This window comes from Canis lupus, chromosome 8, assembly GCF_003254725.2.
Source record: "Canis lupus dingo isolate Sandy chromosome 8, ASM325472v2, whole genome shotgun sequence".
Taxonomy (NCBI): Eukaryota; Metazoa; Chordata; class Mammalia; order Carnivora; family Canidae; genus Canis; species Canis lupus.
Genome location: NC_064250.1, coordinates 42592359 through 42605940, shown reverse-complemented (window position 1 = coordinate 42605940; position 13582 = coordinate 42592359). Strand labels below are relative to the sequence as shown.

The 13582-nt window shown below is 49.6% G+C and overlaps 2 protein-coding genes across 8 annotated transcripts in view; one reads left to right on the top strand and one right to left on the bottom strand.

Moving 5' to 3' along the window:
• Positions 1-13582, bottom strand: part of RAD51B (RAD51 paralog B) — an 817007-nt gene that overhangs the window by 94513 nt on the left and 708912 nt on the right. For 6 of the 7 annotated variants that reach the window (XM_049113293.1, XM_049113292.1, XM_049113291.1 and 3 more), the window contains one exon: positions 8941-11953. The exons of the other annotated variant lie outside the window; for it this stretch is intronic. In XM_049113293.1, the coding sequence (XP_048969250.1) occupies positions 11787-11953 (167 nt within the window). In that variant the 3' untranslated portion in view covers positions 8941-11786. Of the gene's footprint in view, positions 1-8940; positions 11954-13582 lie in introns of those variants that run through there. 7 annotated transcript variants of the gene reach the window in all.
• The window catches only part of LOC112656943 (syntaxin-8-like), a 38586-nt gene continuing 30229 nt past the window's right edge, over positions 5226-13582 (top strand). Inside the window, 2 exon segments of the mRNA XM_049113297.1 lie at positions 5226-5352; positions 6204-6332. The gene's annotated coding sequence lies outside the window, so the exon portion shown is untranslated.

The following is a 13582-nucleotide window of genomic DNA, read 5'->3' as shown; positions in this document are numbered from 1 at the left end:
CTTAGCAAAAGCATGCATCGAGAACCGTCCAGGAGGTAAGCAGGGTGGCGCTGCAGGCCTGGAACTGCAGACACTAGTGTGGGCAGGAAGGCCTCCAGATGAGGGCACCTTGGGAGCAGACCAAGAGGAATCCAGAGACAAATGGTTTGGCTTCTGGAGCATAAAGAAAGGGTTTTTCAGTGTCTAAGGAGTTTAAAATGCCAGTGCCAGGTCACCCCGGTGAGCTTTGATAGACCATCTCGTCCTACACAGTTCTTCCTGAGGGCCTCGCGCTCCCTGTGTCCCTCAGTCATTTGGCAGACACCTACTGAGGGCCCCGGGCATGTGTGCTGAGGATGTGAGAGACGCACAAGAAATCTCCTTGCCCTCAAAGCTCTTGCAGGCAAGCCAGCTGTGGTTACATGGTGTGGAAAGAGCACAGGTGGAGGGTGGGCAGAGAGTGCACAGTGGCAGTGCAGAAGCGTGGGCCTGGGGATGCAGAAGCTAGAGCTGAGTCTTCCAGAATGAGCCAGGAGTTGGCCAGGCAGTCTGAGAGGAAGGACAGCTAATCCAGGCAGAGGGCACAGACTGTGCAAAGGCCGAGAGGGAAGCATGCCCCCTCCCCACCCCTAGAGACAGCTGGAACAATGGCTCTGAAGGGAGCGGGTGCCCAAGAAGAAAAGACCAGCCCCACATTCTTTGCTTTGACGCTCATGATTTTCTGTCAGCTGGGTACAGGCGAGCTGTGAAAACTCCCTGGCACAAGGGCCTCAGCTGAGTTCGGTTCCGTCCCTTTTGGCACATTGATTAAAGGCCTTATCCCAGGCTTTGGTGCTGGAGTGACCCCCACGGAGAATGTGTCTATGGGACACTCTTTCCTTTCAAACCTAATGCTTTCCTGAAAATTCGCTGGTCTCATGTGTAAGAGGCAAAGAGTGCACTTGAAAGCTATAAGGCAGGGTTCCCTTCCCGGCGGCTGAACAATATTATTACTGTATTTTCTTGATTTCTTGTCTTGTCTTGATTTCTTGACTTCCCAACTCAAAACATCACCCTCACCCCTGCCCTGAAAACTGTCATTAAGTCAATACAGCTGTAGAACTGAAGGAATGTGGTAAAGTCCCCAATCACATCTCACCTTTAGATACAATCTTTGACCATGTTAGGTCCAGAATATCATATATGCTCTCCAACGTATTCTTCTCCTTCACAATCGAACGCACAGGCGACTGGCTTAAATCCAGGGAGCATCTGACTGAGGCCATGTATTCCCCAACTTTCGGCGGACCTAATGATTTCCATCTTTGTCTCAATCACATTAAGTTTATGAGGCCTGCCCTTCTTATCACCAGCATCAGCACTTTATTTTCCCATTTTCCACTCATTCTTATAAAATAACAAGGTCCAAATGCAATAACATATGCAAATACTTGCACAAACACTGCTGAACAGTCAAAAGGTGATGCTGCTGAAACCAAACACTTGGCCACCAGGCAGCGTTCCCATGTGATGGCTTGAAATGTGAGTTCATCTGCCAACCTTGGAGAGCTTCAAATCAGTGGATGGCTGGTGCAAGGAAGGGGTCGCAGTGGTGGTGGTGCTGTAGGTCAAGGCGGGATATACGGTAAAGGAGGGTGGGCCAAAGTGAAAGGTACAAGCTAGAGGTCATCTACAGTGATCCCACCCTCTGAAGCTCACTGGGGTATAAATCCTGCCACAACCTCCCCAGACACAGGGGCACTGCCATGCAATGGCACTGTTGGTGATGGCTTTTCTCCAAGCAGGCTGTATTGTATCACAGAAATGCTCCGGTACCCCTTCTAACATCTCCGAGTCTGCAGGGGTGTGTGTGAGGGAAGAGGGGTTGTAGGGACCACCACCTTATTTTCATATTCTGCACACTCATCACAGAGAGAAGTCAGTTCTAGGAAACACTTTCCCAAACAACTCAGCTGCAGGTTGATCTGCAGGCAGGGGGCCTGGGGGGCCGTTATCATCTCCAGAGATAGGGGGCTCACTGGCCAACAGAGTGGTGAAAGGACACTTAATGCTGCTTGAAGAAATTCCTAAGAAGACCAAAGAGTGCCTGGAAACAGACAGCCAGGATTTCTCTGCCACTCAGCAACCTTGGCAGCCAATCGTGACTGGGTCTCTAAGCTTGTAGCTAGTGTGTATCTGAGGGATATACTGAGCAGAGGCTCTTCATCTCTCCACAGGGCTGTGTGAATACCAAGAACCTTTCCTCAAAGCTTTAGGCTCTTGACTCAGAATCCTCTACGTGGGACGGATTTGTGAGGAAGCTGTAGGTGAAAACCTGGTCTTTATTCCACGCTTAAGTAGCACATCAGAAGAGAAAGAATCAGAATCCAACTGTGGACATGGGACACCTGGTCTCCAGGCCCACCTCAGCCCTGTCTTTCTGAGTGGTTGTGGACAGGCTTCCTCATTTGCAAAATAAGAAGGTTGGTCTGTATGAGCTCTCAGCTCGAATGCTTACAGCATTGGTGAGTTGAGACAACATGTGACATGTGCGTCAAAATGTGACTTAAAAAAAAATACATCTCTGAAAATATTTATGGTCTTCACGACTAGAAATGTGACCAAGGCAATATAGGTCAACCTTCAGATTTATAACAAATCATGAGGGAGGATTTAGGGGCTCTCAGTCCGGCCTAGAACAACCACAACAAAACTACCAAATCCTTTACTTCTGAGTCAAATCCTCCCACGCCAGTTCTTCCTCTTTCACCTGGCCTGGGTGGAAGGGCCACAATTTCCCTTCAAGATTCTAAGAGGTACGGGGGCTTTGGTCACAAGTGAAAGTAAAAAAAAGAAAGAAAGAAAGAAAGAAAGAAAGAGAAAGAAAGAAAGAAAGAAAAGAAAGAAAGAGAAAGAAAGAAAGAAAGAAAGAAAGAAAGAAAGAAAGAAAGAAAGAAAGAAAGAAAAAAAAAATTCCTTTTGATGAAACTGAAGACCAAACACACTTTCCCCGAGTTGCTAAGGCCCACATTTCGTGTTTTGCTTGGTTTCCAAGACCTAGTCTGAGAGGCAGTGTTCCCCTACTCTTAAAGAAGAAAATGGGACCGAGAGGAGGGCCTTTGTGATGTGCCCGTTGCACCCCTCCCCGGTGCAAGGACGCCTCCTCCGCCGCGCGGGTCAACACACACCTGCGCAGGGAAGGAGAGCTTCCCGCTCGTCCTAGGCCGCCGGGCCGGCAGCAGGGCCAGGGGAGGGAGGGAGGGCGCGGCGCGGGGCCGCTCTCCAGCGAGCTGAAAGCCTACTTTTGTTCCCCTCCCATCCCAGTCCTCACCCACCTACCCTCCGCAGGGAGGGGCCGAACCCGCGAAGGTGTGATTTCCCCGAGGGCGCGAGGGCGCGTTCCTACCAGCGGGCAGCGGGAGGCCGCAAAGCCCGGGGCGATGTCCTTTGTGCGGCGCCGCGTGGGGCCGCGAGCTTGCGGGGAGGCAGGGTCCCGCCGCCCCCACCCCCTGCCCCTCCACCCCGTTAGGGTAGGTGTGCGCCGCAGTGCCCATGCCACACTCTTCCAGGGGACCGGGCGACCCGCACGTTGTCAGTGCACAGCTTCGGACTGAACCCAAGCGCTGACTCCGCGGGTTCGCGCCCCGCTGGCGGCCTCTGCGCCCCCTTCCAGGCGGGCTTTGGAAACGCTTCTGTCCACTCCCCATTTTCAGACTCTCACTGTGGGGACGAGCCCCCCGCCCCCGCCCCCGCCCCCCTAGACGCGCAGCCCCGGGACCGAAATGGCTGAGTCAACTCGGCGACACTCGAGCGTCCCCAGCGGGCCGGCGCCCCCAGCCCCCTTCGGCCCTCGCTCGGCCCCACAATGCGCCCTTGTGCCGCGCCTGCAGCCGGGCCCGGGGAACTGGCGCAGGGATGGGGGGAACAGTCGTCAGATATTTAAAACAGAGCCGGGGGAACAAAGCAGGCCTTTGTGCAGCGGGAGCGGGGAGCGGGGAGCGGGAGCGGGGAGCGGCGGCGGCAGCGGGAGCGGGAGCGGGAGCGGGAGCGGGAGCGGGAGCGGGAGCGGGAGCGGGAGCGGCGGCGCGCGGGCTGCTGGGCGCATGCGCGCGGCGGGCCGGGCCGCGCTCGGGTTCCCGAGAGGGTTCCTCCCGGGTCCGCCGCGCCCGCCTTAACCCCTTGCCTGCCGCTCCCCGGGCCCGGCGGACGGACAAGGAGCCTTTCATCCGCCGGCCGCTACATGTTTAATTGAAAAAAAGAAATAGTCGTTTTCCATGTTTCTATAGGAAGCACAGATCCTTAAGAGAAAATGATACACCAGTTGGGAACGCAGGTTTTAAATGAGCGGGGATTTAATGGGGCCCTTGGGCCGCGTGAACATGGAGGCATTTCGAAAAGACGCCGCCTCCGGACGCCCGTGCAACCTTTCCAAAGGACTAGCTGCTTCTGCTCCCGCGTACGCAGGCTGCCCGGCCGCTGCTCTTCCTGTTTACAGTCGCTTGGAGCTGGAAGAGATGTTGGTTATGCTCAAGGTTCTGACTTCTGTTTGGGGTGGGGGGCTGGACGATGTTTATTTCATCTTTTTAAATAAATAGAGGTAGAGTGTGCATGGTACAAAGATGAGATTGGGTCATGAACTAAGGAATGTCATTAACTTCATCTGTGCGCTAGAGGTTTTTTTCTAGAAAGAGAGGGAGGGAAGGAGGAAGGAAAAAAGGAAGGAAGGAAGGAAGGGAGGGAGTTGTTGAGCACATTTTGTTGGGTTGGGGGAGGTCTCTCCAGCAGCATAGACTGGGAGTGACTGGCGGACGGGACGTGCAGACTACTCCATTCTGCTTTGCACCAGCAATGATCACCTTTCCCTGGAACGTAATGAGGAGTGACAGGCAGAGGCTGGGGAGGTTAACTGCAGATTTATTATGCTTGACTTATCCAGATGAATGGGAAGGGCGGTCTCAAACCACCAGGTGATTCTATAGCCTTGCAAACAAAGCTCCTAGGCCCAAGTCCAGCAAGGTTAGATGGACAGCCCCCAACAGAGCAAGTCAGGGGAGTGGAAGGAATCCAAGGGACACCTCATGACATGTACACTAGGACTCTGCATCAGCTTACTCTGCTCTGCCTGTGTACATACATCTGAGGAATTTATGGCTTTCTCTCTCCTTCATAGCTTCGTTACCAGGTGGTCACAAGAAAGCAAAGAGATATCTCTGTGAGGTCATCTTGGCAAGAAGCTCTCTTCCCGTCCTTGACTTCCAGGTCTCCAGGGCAACCGCTGCTGGGATGTCATAGGCACCAGATCCTGTCCCTTAGAGTCCACATCGCAGGAAGGACAGATAAGCAATTTCTTGGCAACTGTCAGGTAGCAGATTCATTCTCCAGTGAGAGAATGATGTATGTGGTTTTTTTCCACTCTCTTCCATATTCTGGCCCAGAATTCTTCTGGGCCTAGGATATAGTCTAAGAATGTACCTTGGGATCTGAGTTAAGAGAATCGTGTGAGGAGGGACTTGGAGAAAGAAGTACCTTGTTCTAGACACAGGGATAAAGTAGTTTTTCCTTCTGGCCTCCCAAGCCCATAGCTCATTTCCTCTCCCTCTCCAAGCTCAATAAAGGAAGTGGTGGGGGACAGTCTCCAAAGCCCCCAGCCTTTCCCTCCTGATGTTTGTGTGCTGTTTCCCACCTCTTGAATCTGGGATAGCCATAGGGACTTGCTGGACCAACAGAATACAGTGGGCCACATTCTAGAACTTCCAAGCCTTGATTATAAGAAGCTTTCTGATATCTGTCTGGGTCTTTTAGAAGCTTTAGTCCTGGGACACTTGCTCTAATAACTGGCTACCATCCAGTAAAAAGTCCAGGCCCCACAGAGAGGCTGGAAATAGGTTCTGTCATCAAGAACCTAGCTGAGCTCTCCTCCAAGATTCACATGACTGCCAGCCTTGTGAATGAGTGATACCCACGTGGCTGTGCAGCTCAGCAGAACCTTGGGATGAGTCCAGCCCTAGCTACCTTTTGGCTGTCACTGCAAGAGGTCCTGAGTGAGAACCAGCTGGCTGAGCCCAGCCAGCACAGCTATAAGAGAGAATAGTGAGTTGTTTTTAAGGTACTACGTTTTAGGGTGTTCTGTTTTGTAGCAATAGGTAACTGAACAGGAATGAAATGCTGGGTGGAGAGTGAAAAGAGAGGAACTCCTGACAGCGTGGTCACTTTGAGGGGTTCTGTTTCTCTTTTTGTCCCCCTAGGTACCCTAACAGCACCTGTTCTTTCTGAGCCGTGCGTTTCTGAGCTGGCACACAACACACCAACCTTGTACTGCTGCTGATTGTCGCACATGTACTCAGCTCTCCCATGTGATGGTGGACACCCCGAGGGTAGGGCCTGTCTTATTTGATTCCTACCCTCCCTGGTACTGACAGATTCACCAAGCTGCACTAGGTGACACACACGGAGAGTAACTGCTGGAACAGTAACTCCAGGTGCATAAATGGCTTGGCCTCTGATCTTTGACATTTAATACCTGGTATCTCAAGTCCCTGCTGCCTGGGCCCACCTAGGAGCCAGCCACACCATGGGGGAGTCTGAACCCCCCCAGTACTCTGGCCACTTAAGGGAAGGAGATCAGGGCCAAGGGGACAGTTGCAAATCTCCTGATTGGATTTGTCCCTCTGGAGGCTTTAGAACCAGTGAGAGGACACACCGACAGCTCTGGGAGCCAGAGGAGGTTTGTAACTGTGACCCCAGGACTCATTAGTGGAGCTCCCAGGAACAGCTGAGAGCCCGTTGTATGAAGGACGCTTCCACATGTTCAAGGCCTCCCCCAACTGTCCATTGTAGGACATGAGTGTTTAAGCCACTCCAGGGTCGGTGGTGTGAAGAGCCTGGTGCCTGCTCAGGGGCCCTGCTGAGCCCAGTGCACTCTCAGAGTTTGTGAGAGAGGAAGGGGAAAGGCAGAGCAAGGGCAGCTCTGGAGAAATTCCTTCATCCTTTCAATAAACATTCAGCTGTGAGCCCCACTTGGCTCCAGACACTGGGCATGCAGTAGGAGGCAGTCCCTGCTTCCGGGTGAAACATCTGGGGGAATTGTATCTCAGGAGTTGTATCAATGTCACCTGTGTCAGCAGAGCTTGGCTGGCACTGAGGATCAGGGGAGCTGTGTCTTCCCTCTTCATTATAGCTGAGGCTCCTGACTTCATTTAAAGACCCGGAAATCCCTGTCCTGTGAGGTGGTAATAGGTGTGGGCACTAATGCCATATGATCTGAGTTCAAGTCCTGACTTCACCAGGACTTATTGGCTATATAATCTTGGCCAAGTTGCTTAACCTCTCTGAACCCCATCTCATCTCAGCAATGTATGGAGAGTTGATGAGACCCGGCTGGCAAAGCAAGCACTTAGCTCCATTCCCATAGCTTGTTTTCTAACCTCCAGGAAGACTGGGCAGATGGGTAAATATCACAGGATATCATGCCGGGAAAGCATTTCTGAGACAGGGTAGCTGCCCCTGCCCACAGGTACGAGTTGCCTTTGCGACACGTCCCTGCGCTGTAAAGAAATCAGTGAGGGACCACGGCCCATCTGCACCCACCAAGCATTTGCTCAAACCGCAATCCTCCTCTCAAGCAGCACACCCATGCTATGCCACCATTCAGACAACACTGTCAGCTAATCATTCTGAGTATGGAGTATGTTCTCTGGTGAGAAGCTGGGCCCTCCATTTCCTCTCGTTTTTCTGAAAAATGCCCACTTTACCTCATCTTTCGGGGCCTCCTTCCTGACCAACAGGCTCAAAGTAAGTGAAGCTAGAGCCCGGTGTCTGGGAAAGATTCCAAACCCCTGGTGTTTCCAACACAGAGAGGATATACTTACTGTAAATCTTTACTCTCCTTAAAGTAGTTTAACAGAAATAAGGCATTTGATCCTTCCTTAGTACATCTCAATAGTTCAATTTGCACTGTCATCTGAACTCAGGACATAGAAAAATAAAACATAAAGCCTTCCTGGGCCTACTGGTTTATCCATCATATTCTATTACCTTCTAAGAAGTCTGTCCAATTAGCATATCTGATTGCTTGAGGAACACCTGGCTGGACTATTTAGGTGGTAGCAAGGGATGGATTGGCTTATTTTTCTCCCCAGATGTAATTCTTTGGGCTCTCCACCCAGGGTCACCACTAGCTCACATGGTATGTACGTGCAAGTGAGAAAAAGACGCCCCTTCCTTTGTGTGGAGGCAGCCATGCCAGGGGGCACAGCGTGGCAAGCAGAGGGAGGGCAATGGGCAGCCTACATGGCTACATATGGTAGCCCTGCCTCTACGCATACCAGCAGGGTCACTAGCTCCACTTTCTCTTCTTGGAGCTGTGTTTGCTAGAGGGGGACTGGGAAGGGGGTCCTCACTGCTGAGTGTTAGAGACAGGTTTCCCAAGACCCAAGAGCAATACCTTAATGCAGGCAAGTTTTGAGGTCTGAGATACTTTCAGGGCGTTTGTAGTAGGGGCACTTTTTCAGGGATAGAGAGCCCAGTCTTTGAAGTTAAGACAGTTCTGGGGGCTGGGACAGCTGGTCAGTCTGCCCACAATCCTGCTGGGAAACCTGACAGCAAATGGCCTTGGATTTGCTCATTTGGATGCTTTATGGTAATTTCCAAGAACTCTTTCCCCTCTTCTGAGAAAGAGAGGGTAGATTCATGGCGCTAGTCTCCCCTTGTCTGTGGTTAGGACATCTGGGCACAGGAGTCTAACCCATCTCTGCTTTCATATCTAAATCCAATCACCTGTCAAGAGGCTGGCCTTTCCTGCTTTAATGAGTCCATTTATGGAGTTCTCCACGGTGTGATCTGTGTGGGGGGGAGGGGGTGAGTCCGGAAGGCTCCCTGTGGGATCTCAGGGGTATCATCTTTCCTACTTGTGACCCAGCAAACTCACCTCTAAAATGGAAGGACCCGCAAGCAACACTTCCATATCATGAATAGACTGAAAACTCATGACTTTAAGTTTAGTTAGATTTTTTGGTGTATGGGTACATTAACAGACCCAGCACCAAATCCCATTAGTAACCAAGGGTTCTCAGGGAATGTGGAGATATTTGTTCATTTCCTAGTTTATTCATTCAACAAACATTTACTGCATACTACCATGTGCTGGCTCTGTACTAGGCTCTGGGTGATGATGTAAATGAGAAAAATATTCTCTTGTTTTCTGTTTCAATCCCATTTCCTTGGGAAGGCTCCTCCCAAGAAGGAGGACCCCCTCCCTGACTATACCCTCCCTCGGCTCGGGACCCCTGTATATATTCCCTTTTGGTAAACAGCAGTGTACTTTAGTTACTCCATCCATTTCTATTTTCACCACTAGACAGCTTCAGGAGCAAAAGGACCGTGTCTGCATTCATCAAAATGCATCTGCACTAAATTCTGGTGCCATGTGGCCCCCCAAAATATGGGTTGACTGAATCCATTTGTTCCCTACCTTGTATACTAGATCAGAATGGCTCTTCCTCCTGTGATACTACTGTGTTTAGGAAATCTGGCTCCTGTGGAGGATTGGATCTCAAGCAAGGATTCATTTGTTCCTAGAGGGTCAAGGCCAGATGATTGTCAAGGCCCCTCAAGCTTAAAGCCAGCAATTCTAGGACAGATGGGGCTCTAGAAGCCTGGACAGTAAATGGATAATAGAGCATGAAGATGGGCCACGTTAAAGGCATGCTTGTGGAAACATTGCAGGTGCCCAGGCTCCAGACCTAATAATCCCTTCTTTACGAAAGGAATAAAGATGTGAACTGGGAATGTGGCTCTGAAGAGGAGCCTCCTGAAGGTCTGAGGCTGACCACCCTCCACTTCTAGCACATGTGCTCCAGTTAGGGGAGACTGAGCTTCATTGGGTCTGCCAGAGGCAAGAGGAGAGAGGGGAGTGGAGTTATGGCTGTTGGCCTGTCTCCTACACCTGAGAGCGCTGTGTCTGGTTACAATCATTGTCACTGTGCACAGAACCGAGGTCACCATTGGAAGGAGATTAGCTGGGCCCTGGTTGCTGACAGCACTGTTTTAGTCTTGCCTGACCATTAAATCCTGGCTTTGTTGTTTTGTTGTCAGTAGCAACAGGAGGCAAGGCAGTTTTCTCCATGTTGGGAGCTTATTTTTCTCTTCTTTTGGATGGGCTACAACCAGCCCAGGGTCCTTGCATGAAGGCTGGGTGCCCTGGGCTCCCCATCAAGACCCTAAAATCCACACCCTTTTGGCAGGGGAAGGCAAGGTCAGGTTATTCCACCCAGGCACACCGGGAGTGGCAAGATAAAGGGGGACCTGTGAGTGAGGAGTTAACAGCTTTTCTTTCTTTCTTTTAAAATTTAGATTTTATTTATTTATTCATGACAGACACAGAGACATAGGCAGAGGGAGAAGCAGACTCCCTGTGAGGAGCCCGATGTGGGACTCGATCCCAGCACCCAGGACCACGACCTGAGCCAAAGGCAGACGCTCAACCACTGAGCCACTCAGGTGCCCCGAGTTACCAGCTTTTCTAAGATTGGGCTCAGTTGCCCCGCTTTAGTTTTAATGGCTACAAAATATCCCTGGTGGCTGCCTTGGGTATGCTTAAAGGGTGAGGATTAGAGGAAGAAAAAGGAGAGGAAAAAAGAGAAAACAGAAAGGGGATTTAAGAGTAGAAGAGAAAGAGATGGGGAGGGAGTGAGAAGAGGAGAAAGGTGTCTGTGGAGAAGTGTGGTAACCCCATTGGCAGCCTCTGGCATCACTTGGGATTTGAAGCCAAAGTGGGTTGACCCCACAGGCCTGGATGAAAAAAAATAGGGATTCTTTCTGAAAGGGGCTTTTGCTTCCCATTGGGAAGGAGCTGCCATCCTGGATGAGTGGATAGATGGATGGATGGATGGATGGACGGGTGAATAGGACAAAGACCAGTGGGATTTGCCAGGGATTGAGTGAGTGAAAGGGGAAGAAATAAAGTGAGAAGTGAGAGAATCCAGTGATGGGGTGAATCATTTTAGAGACTATCAACTATGATATTGGTGCCAAGTGGTGGTTGTGGGAAAGGCGGCAGGGGAGGGGCTTCTATCTGCCCTATCTCTGTCTTAGATAAACATATGACCTAACAGAAATTTAGTACTTACTATACAAATATCCTGAAGAAAAATCCCCTGTATCACCCAGTTCTCCATCTCTAGGTCCCTCTTTATGGGAACTCCAGAGCCAACACTGGTCAACTGCAAGGCATCGTGTTGACTTTAACTAAATCCCTTCCAAGACCAAGTGAATTTGGCTTGCATGGACCGGCAAGGGCCTGAAACATAATTAGAGGAAGCAGGGAAAACACACTTCAGATTAGTTTGAGGATAGGAAGAGTTAAAGAGCCTCAAAACTGTCAGTCACTCCTCCTCAGGCATTTAGAGTATTAATTACTCCGACAATAGCAAATCATTGAGTACACGGTCTCTTTTCTCCCTTCAGTAAAAAATGTTAAGTATAGACCTATTCCCAGGGAAGGCCCAGTGGGAATTAGGGTCAGGGTCAAGGGTTAGGGGTCAAAGGGTTATACTTTCCAAGCCTTGGACCAGTAGTGTGGGTAGCTGGCACAGGGGTGAGCAAAACGTCTTTCATGGAGGTTCCTTATCAGAAACCAGACTGCACAGAGGGATGCCATGAGTCAGGTTATAACAGCTAGTGGTAGGACGAGGTCACAAGGGGCATTATGTAGAGGCTGCAGGGTAAGGGTGCCATTCTTTGGGCCCTGCTACTATAGGAGCCTGCTGACTCACTTGGAAATCCCAGAGCTCCTAGGTAGACCCAGTCCAACAACCTGCCTGGGTGCATTCTCAGGTTAAGTCTGGGTTGCATTTAATGTCAACAAAATAATGGGAAAATACTGGCCTTTTCTGCAAAGAAAATGCACGATCATGTTCAGGCCTCTGTAAGAGTTGAAGAGTGAGGAGGTCTGGTTCCCAGAGAGGTGTAAACCTTCCCCAAAATCTTGGAAGGGGCCCTAGAGAGAGAGGGAAAGAGAGGGGTTAATTCGGACATAGTGGCTCCAGAGGTGTTGGCACTGAGTTCCAATATGGGCAGAGGAAAGGTACATTATATTTAAAGCAAGGGTCAAGTGAAACTCTAGGAAAAACATCAACCATGTAGAGTGAATAGGCTGTCATGTTAGAAGTCTCTAAGGGGCCTTAAGTGTTCCTTTGATCAAGGGGAAGACACAAAAGGTGCACTATGCAGAAATAACTTCCCCAGGAAGGCAAGTAGGTTTAATGGGTTTTCATAGAAGGGTGGAAGACCATCTTTCCCCTCTCAGGACAGGGAGATGGGGACGCTGGACCCAAAGGTTATGTGTTCACTTTTATGGTTTTCAGTGTGGCCTAATGTCTATCAGGATAGACAGCCACTAACTCTTTGGTTCTTGTTGCTTGTGGATTTTTTCCACTCTTCCTTTGATTTCCATTTCTAAATCTCTTGTAGCCTGAGGGAGGCTATAGTACACAGCCCTGTCTAACTTTCTTGACCTCAGGAATACCTTTATATAAAACTAACCTTTTAAAACTCATGACTTTTCCTTCTTTATTATTTAATTATAATTTAAATTATTTTCGATTTTTAAAAACATTTTTCTTTATTCATGCTATTTGTCTTTCTAGCTACAAAATAAAAATGCCTTCTCTAGGGTGTATGTCTTAGGAGGGAAAATTTTTTTCCTTGTGTATTGAGCCCTACTGGCCAGGGCAAATGCTCAGTAGCTTGTATGAATTTGACCTTGATCTCAAAATGATGCTCATCCTCATTAAGTGGTCTACATTTGGTCTGCTACTTTCTTAGCCCTCAGCCGGTTGTATCTGTTGCTAAGATCTGGAGGGAGGCATGTGGATTACCCTATGAGGCACAGCAGCTAAACCAGGAATTCCAGTGTGGGAATAGGAGACAATAAAGAAAAGGTAGGTTTGGGGAGGGGGCACTAATTATCTTAGGGCTGCTGCTGTGGGGTAGTCTGCTGAAATTGAGTTTCTGATTTATAAGGCCCTACATAGTCAAGGCTAGGCCATGGGCAAACTAAGGAGATATCGGAAAACGGTCTGCCTAAAGTCATACGATTAGTGGGCAGTTCGTTGTTCAGTTAGGGACAACATCAATAATTCTATAGTATCAGGGTCTATGTGGGAAAAAGGGAAGAATTTAACGAAAGGATTATTTAGCAAGGTTTGATCAGGCTCAAGGGAACTAACAAAAGTGGTGTGATACTGAAGGTTTAATAACATTGAGAAGACGTTACCATTCCCTAAAACTGAAGAGTCAAAAGAAAAAAAATAGTCACTAGAACCTAGAAAGAGTACCTGACAAAACCTATAACCTATGATCTCTGGTGGAATAACAAAACCAATCCACAGTCACAGTGATTTGGCAGGTAAGGAATTAGGGGAATAAATAATCTTCCTGCCTTCCAGTTTCCCACTTGTACCTCTCTTTGGCTGAGCACAACTAGAAACCAGAGCCCTATTGATGCAGTATAGAAGGTTAATCCTCTAAGGTACGGGGCAGAGTGAAGGGGGGAGAGTAGATCTGGAGAAACAAATGGAAACTATCTAGGCACCTGGGAACACAAGTAAGATTTGTTTTAATAGCC